At 37.2% G+C, this 6,284-nt stretch overlaps 1 protein-coding gene and 1 long non-coding RNA gene across 2 annotated transcripts; one reads left to right on the top strand and one right to left on the bottom strand.

Annotated features, from left to right (window-relative positions):
* Nucleotides 1-218: 218 nt before the first annotated feature.
* Nucleotides 219-1,379, bottom strand: LOC143254476 (uncharacterized). The gene is made up of 2 exons (XM_076509653.1): nt 1,269-1,379; nt 219-1,188 (listed from the first exon to the last, which is right to left on the bottom strand). The coding sequence occupies exon 2, from the start codon at nt 1,081-1,083 to the stop codon at nt 670-672; it is 414 nt and encodes a 137-aa protein (XP_076365768.1). The 5' UTR covers nt 1,084-1,188; nt 1,269-1,379; the 3' UTR covers nt 219-669.
* Nucleotides 1,380-2,324: 945 nt separating this feature from the next.
* LOC143254475 (uncharacterized) lies at nt 2,325-3,210 on the top strand. The gene is made up of 2 exons (XR_013030213.1): nt 2,325-2,570; nt 2,979-3,210. It is a non-coding gene; the product is annotated as an uncharacterized LOC143254475 (long non-coding RNA).
* The last annotated feature ends 3,074 nt before the right edge of the window (nt 3,211-6,284 follow it).

The raw sequence follows: 6,284 nt of genomic DNA, 5'->3' as shown, positions 1-6,284 counted from the left end.
TCCACATGTGATAATATTTTTATTTTTTCAGGTAATCTGTCTCATTTCAGTTCCATCTGTATCCATTTTTTAATGTGTGATGACCAGTAAAACATAAAGAAATGAAACTTTTAAAAATGACCAATATCATCAAAACTGGTATCCCATATGAAACAATACTTTAAACAGTTTACATGTGTTTATTCAAGAAGTGTTTGACCTCCACGGACTGTGACACACTCCTGACACCAACGGCACACTTGATGCTATCTAGGGGTATGTCAGCTCACTCGTCTTCCTGGACTTGTCGGAGTTCCTGAACATTCTGAGGAGAGTGCTGGAGTTCACTAAGACGCATCAACAACATATGTTCAATCAGATTTAAATCTGGAGATCTGGCGGCCCACTCAAAAGTCTCTATTCCTTCCTCGTCAAGGAAGTCCATACACAGTCTGGCGACGTGGGCTCGCTAGTTATCCTGCATGAAAATGAACTCATCGCCGACAGCACCAGCAAAAGGCCTCACAATGGTTTCCAGAATTTCGTCTCTATATCGTCGTGCGTTCAGAGCACTCCTGTCGAGTATTAGTTAGTCCGAGCGGCCATCCAAGCATATGCCTGTCCAGACCACTACAGAACCTCCTCCGTAAGCGTCGACTTGCACAATGTTACAGGCGGGAAATCGCATCTCTACGCTCTCGCACGTTCATCATCACGAGACACAGTGAACCTGCTCTCATCTGTCCACTGCACTGTGGCCCATTGACGAAGTTCCCAGGCTGTTAGAATTACGCTTCTTGCAGGCCGTCTGGCCCTAAGGCGTCCTTTCTGTAGACGATTGGGAACTGTCTGGGTCGACACACGAGTCCCAGTAAAATGCTGAAAGTCATTTCGCAGTGACCGAACCATAGCTAACCTGTCCCGTAGAGCGGTAGTCATGATGTAACGGCCCTCTCTGGCTGTTGTGCAGCGATGACGGCCTTGACCTGGTCTTCTGCCATCACAGTTCGTGTCCCGGTAGCGTCGCCAAAGTTGATTGATGACGCTTGGTGACACACCGACTCGCTGTGCCACCCTCCTTTGGATCTGGCCATGCTCCAGCATCTGGACCGCCCTGGCCACCTCATATGGCGCCTGACTGCTTAGGTACACACTGACAAAACGAGTCGCAACAGATCCATGTTGGTGTTTGTTTGAAGAATTAATAACCTTATATAGGGTACGTTGAGTTGTATTCTCACGTATCAACCTTATACAGGGTACCTTGAGATGTATTCTCACGTAGCAACCTTATATAGGATACGTTGAGTTGTATTCTGTTACCTACGTCCACAGTTTTGCGGAACAATGAAATGGTTGGGAACTCTCACAATGTTTCTGTACAATACCGAAGTTTTTGTCATTTTTTTTGACATATTAAACATTCTATTTTGTACACGAATGTGTTTTTTACGTCTTCCAAGTTTGTCTCTTTTCAACTTTTTTATATTTGACGTCTTTCACTTGTTTTCCAAATAAATGTTTTACGTTTGTACATAAGTTATCATTGATTTATTGGTTATAACTTACTAAAATACAACACTCTTTACCTGGTACAGTATTTCTTCCTTGGCCACGAAAACATCACATAATTGTTTTTAATGCTAAAGTAAAAGTTCAATATTTAGTTTTTCGTGTTCTTATTTTGTGAACATAAATTGTCAAGAAATATCGATAGTTGTCAAAGTTAAACACAATATTATTAATATAGCACAACAAAGTTCTGATCAAACAAACAAACAACAATCCAGAATAATATAACTTTGATATTTAATATTACAGGTAATTTTACTTTGTAGAAGATACAAGATGACCGAAACAAATTTGAGATAATTATTCTTGGACTTTTACCAACTTCCTCGATAGGTAAGAACAAAATATTCATGCAATTATGTTAGCGATATTTTCGGCCATTATTCCAATAACACCTCGCGAGGTTTTGTTAGCTTAGGATATTTAGGCTAGTTTTTAATCCGCAAAACTAAACCGAAAATGTAAAATAATATTCATACCAGGAATAGAAAATAATAGATAAAGATATGTTATACTATCTACAATTAATATTTATTCAATAATAATGAGACAAATAACATCAAAAATGTAAATTATTTATAAAACATAACATTTAACTGTTTGTTACAAACTGTATTATTGATTTCATGTGTTACAATTTATTATATTGTGATTAAAACTTTAACTAAACAAATGTTATTTACAACTTCTGAAGAGATTATGCTTCGTATGTTAGAAAACATGAAACAACAGCGAAGTTGGGAAGTTTTATCTTTCTAATTCTCGTGTTTTACGTGACTGTACGAGATGTGGTAATGGCTTTGGTCTTAAATAAATTTTAGTCTTACAACAGAATTTTATTACCCCTGTTAAATGAGATGTTTTGCCCATGTACACCGTAACATCGACTACAGATAAAAAATCCATTAGGCTTAGATTTATCTAAATGGTCGAACAGAATTCCGTCTCTTGAGCTACGAAAAATGAACGGGCTGAACCCAACAGTAATGTTATCTCTACAATGATAAAGGAACATGACGGTAAGCCTAGCCTCCGATAAATTAACTTTTAAAATAGCCCCATCTTCCAACTGATCTTTTTGTAACATTTCTCTCTTTAGTTTGTATGTTTAATTGTTTTATATATCGTCTTAAATTTAATGTAGGGTGCGTTGTTTTTTTATCAATACCTTTATTTAAACAATAGCTAAAGCCTTCTGATGTTAATGCATAGACTTTAGACTTTCGGATGGCACAATAATAATTCGGATATCTTCGGAGACTGTTCTTCATTTTTGAACAAAATAATGAAACAGATGGTGACAGTAATTCAAGTTGAAAATATAAAAGTCACTACAAAAATAAAAGTTCAGTTTATAGCAAGAAGTTAACCATAAACATATGTTATTATTTTCTTATCGCTGGTACTTGAACCCCGAATTTTTACAGGTGAACAACAACATGCAGAAATTTGTGAACACACATGTAGAGAAGATCACTGAATGTATTACATATTTTTTATCTATACGAAGAGAAACAACAGTAATCCTGCAAACAACAACAACACGATAACCGTCCTCAAGACCGAGCCACCATCCATCTTGATTTTCTTGGAAGAGAACACGGTAGCTCGTGTAACTAAAGTATTTATCACGAACCAATAAACGATTCCAACAAAGGGGAAGAGGCGCAGGTGTGATACAAACTTAATTGTTTAAAGATACCTTCCCTGATAGAGCATTTATCTACTTCTATGAGTTTCAGAAACTTTGATAGGTAGATTGTGGTCAACCATAGTGAAACTAGAAAGTACTGGTTCTATTGGAGAATTGTCGTTGCTACGACATGTTAAGTATTTATTGGCTTTAGACAAAATATGCTAATGTTCAATGTTACCACCTGTTAAGTACTTGGTGGTTTTAGACAAAGTATTTTATTGTTTTTTCTTAAATTTCGCACAAAGCTACTCGAGGGCTATCTGCGCTAGCCGTCCCTAATTTAGCAGTGTAAGATAGAGGGAAGACAGCTAGTCATCACCACCCACTTCTGACTCTTGGACCACTCTTTCACCAACGAATAGTGGGATTGACCGTCACTTTATAGCGCCCCCACAGCTGAAAGTGCGAGCACGTTTGGTGTAACGGAGATTCGAAACCGCGACCTTAAGATCACGAGTCGATCACTCTAACCACTTGACTATGCCAGACCAAAAGTTAAGTGCTTGCTGGTTTTAGAGAAAGTATTTTAATTGAGAAATTTTGAGACAGATTAAAACGCAATAACGTAATAGCTATTTATTAACACTTTAAAAGCTATATATATATTCGAAACCAAATGAAACAAGAAACCCAAGAAAAGCAGAAACAAGTCAAGTGTCTCCGCGATGATTTAGGGTTAACTTCGAGGACTTATAACGCCAGTGATCTGGATTCTGCCCATTATGGCTAGATGACAAATAATCCATTGGTTAGTTTCGTGTATATAAGCCTTAAAACACAACAAATAAAAAATAGTTAACACCAAACGAGAGTACTAATGCCACCACAATGTTGAGCTGAGATCTCAAAGTAAACATGTCTTTTCTGGAGATGCTTGGATTGATTTAGTTATGAGGTTAAAGTTATTGTTGAGGAACGCTTTTGTGTGTGTTTTCTTATAGCAAAGCCACATCAGGATAAATGCTGAGTCCACCGAGAGAAATCGAACCCCTCACTTCAGCTTTGTAAATCTCTAAACTTTCCGCTGTACAAGCGGTGGACAGAAGGTTTTTAGTAAAGAAATCAAGACGACAGCATCTCTAAAAATTTGAGGCCTTTGACTTTTCTATTAATGTATTTCGTCTGGCTTTATTTTTTAACACTATCTCGAGTGACAATGAACGTTATCTTTATTAAACTGTAATGCAGAGCTATGGTCAAAGGTTTTATATGGCCCTATAATCTCTAGATAAGAGATATAATTAAAAAAAAAAAAACAGGATAACTCTTTGAGGTCTTTAACATTATTTAATAAAAGTCTACGAAATAATTCCGCAAATCATCTAGAAGTCATAATAGTAGAATTCGTTATCTGCATTGCATTACTTCATGATTGGAATCTTTTAAATCCTCGCTGGTTAATTTATTATTTTAACATTTAGATCACACGATGGAACGGCGGTCTATGGATTCGCAAGGCCAATGGTTTGTTTTGTTTTAAATTTCGCGCAAAGCTACACAAGGACTATCTACGCTAGCCGTCCCTAATTTATCAGTGTAAGACTAGAGGGAAAGCAGGTAGTCATAACTACCCACCCAGCTTACAAGTCAAGTGCCCTAACCACCTGGAAAAAGCCTGAAAATAGTAAAGCTTCACTTTACAACCTGCTTGATCATGGCCAGGTGGTTAAGGTACTCGAGTCGATTTCTGAGGGTCGCGGGTTCAAATCCCTTTTTCATCAAACATGCTCGCCCTTTCAGCGTTATTATGTGACGGTCAATCCCATTATTCGTTGGTAAAAGAGTAGCCCAAGAGTTGGCGGTGGGTGGTGATGACTAGCTGCCCTCCCTCTAGTCTTACACTACTAATTTAGGGACGGCAAGTGTAGATAGCCCTCGTGTAGTTTTGCGCGAAATTAAAAAACAAACAAACAACCTGCTTATTCTCATCACTAAGGTTAATATAACCAAATTAAAACACGTGATCTTAGGATTAATCAATCTGGAAGAAATAGCGCGAGTTATTAAATCATCATGATATGTCACGTGCTTTCCTTCTTCAACTAAAACTAGTAGGCTACTACGTCACGTGAAACATTTTGTACTCAGAATTCAAAATTGGTCGGAAATGACAAATTGTTCAGCATGTTAAGTCGAAAAATCAGAGGATTTATTCTTCGAGACTCGTTACCACAAAAACTAGCTCCGTACTTGGATACTGGGAGTATGTTAGAATTGTCATAACATAATAATATATAACTTATCTTGTGAAATACACACATGGCCAGAAAACCAGAACCAACTATTTCACTATATCTCGAACCGAAAACCAGAACCAACTATTTCAGTATATCTCGAGCCAAAAACCAGAACCAACTATTTCACTATATCTCGAACCAAAAACTAGAACCAACTATTTCACTATATCTCGAGCCAAAAACCAGAACCAACTATTTCACTATATCTCGAACCAAAAACCAGAACCAACTATTTCACTATATCTCGAGCCAAAAACCAGAACCAACTATTTCACTATATCTCGAGCCAAAAACCAGAACCAACTATTTCACTATATCTCGAACCAAAAACCAAAACCAACTATTTCACTATACCTCGAGCCAAAAACCAGAACCAACTATTTCACTATATCTCGAGCCAAAAACCAGAACCAACTATTTCACTATATCTCGAACCAAAAACCAAAACCAACTATTTCACTATATCTCGAGCCAAAAACCAGAACCAACTATTTCACTATATCTCGAGCCAAAAACCAGAACCAACTATTTCACTATATCTCGAACCAAAAACCAAAACCAACTATTTCACTATATCTCGAACCAAAAACCAGAACCAACTATTTCACTATATCTCGAACCAAAAACCAGAACCAACTATTTCACTATATCTCGAGCCAAAAACCAGAACCAACTATTTCACTATATCTCGAGCCAAAAACCAGAACCAACTATTTCACTATATCTCGAGCCAAAAACCAGAACCAACTATTTCACTATATCTCGAACCAAAAACCAAAACCAACTATTTCACTATATCT

Source organism: Tachypleus tridentatus, chromosome 6 (assembly GCF_004210375.1).
Source record: "Tachypleus tridentatus isolate NWPU-2018 chromosome 6, ASM421037v1, whole genome shotgun sequence".
Taxonomy (NCBI): Eukaryota; Metazoa; Arthropoda; class Merostomata; order Xiphosura; family Limulidae; genus Tachypleus; species Tachypleus tridentatus.
The sequence above is the reverse complement of the archived record's forward strand: the minus strand, read 5'-3'. Positions and strand labels throughout refer to the sequence as shown.

Excerpts from the sequence above, each read along its gene's own strand:
- LOC143254476 (XM_076509653.1), bottom strand. The coding sequence starts at position 1,083 with ATGCTGGAGCATGGCCAGATCCAAAGGAGGGTGGCACAGCGAGTCGGT.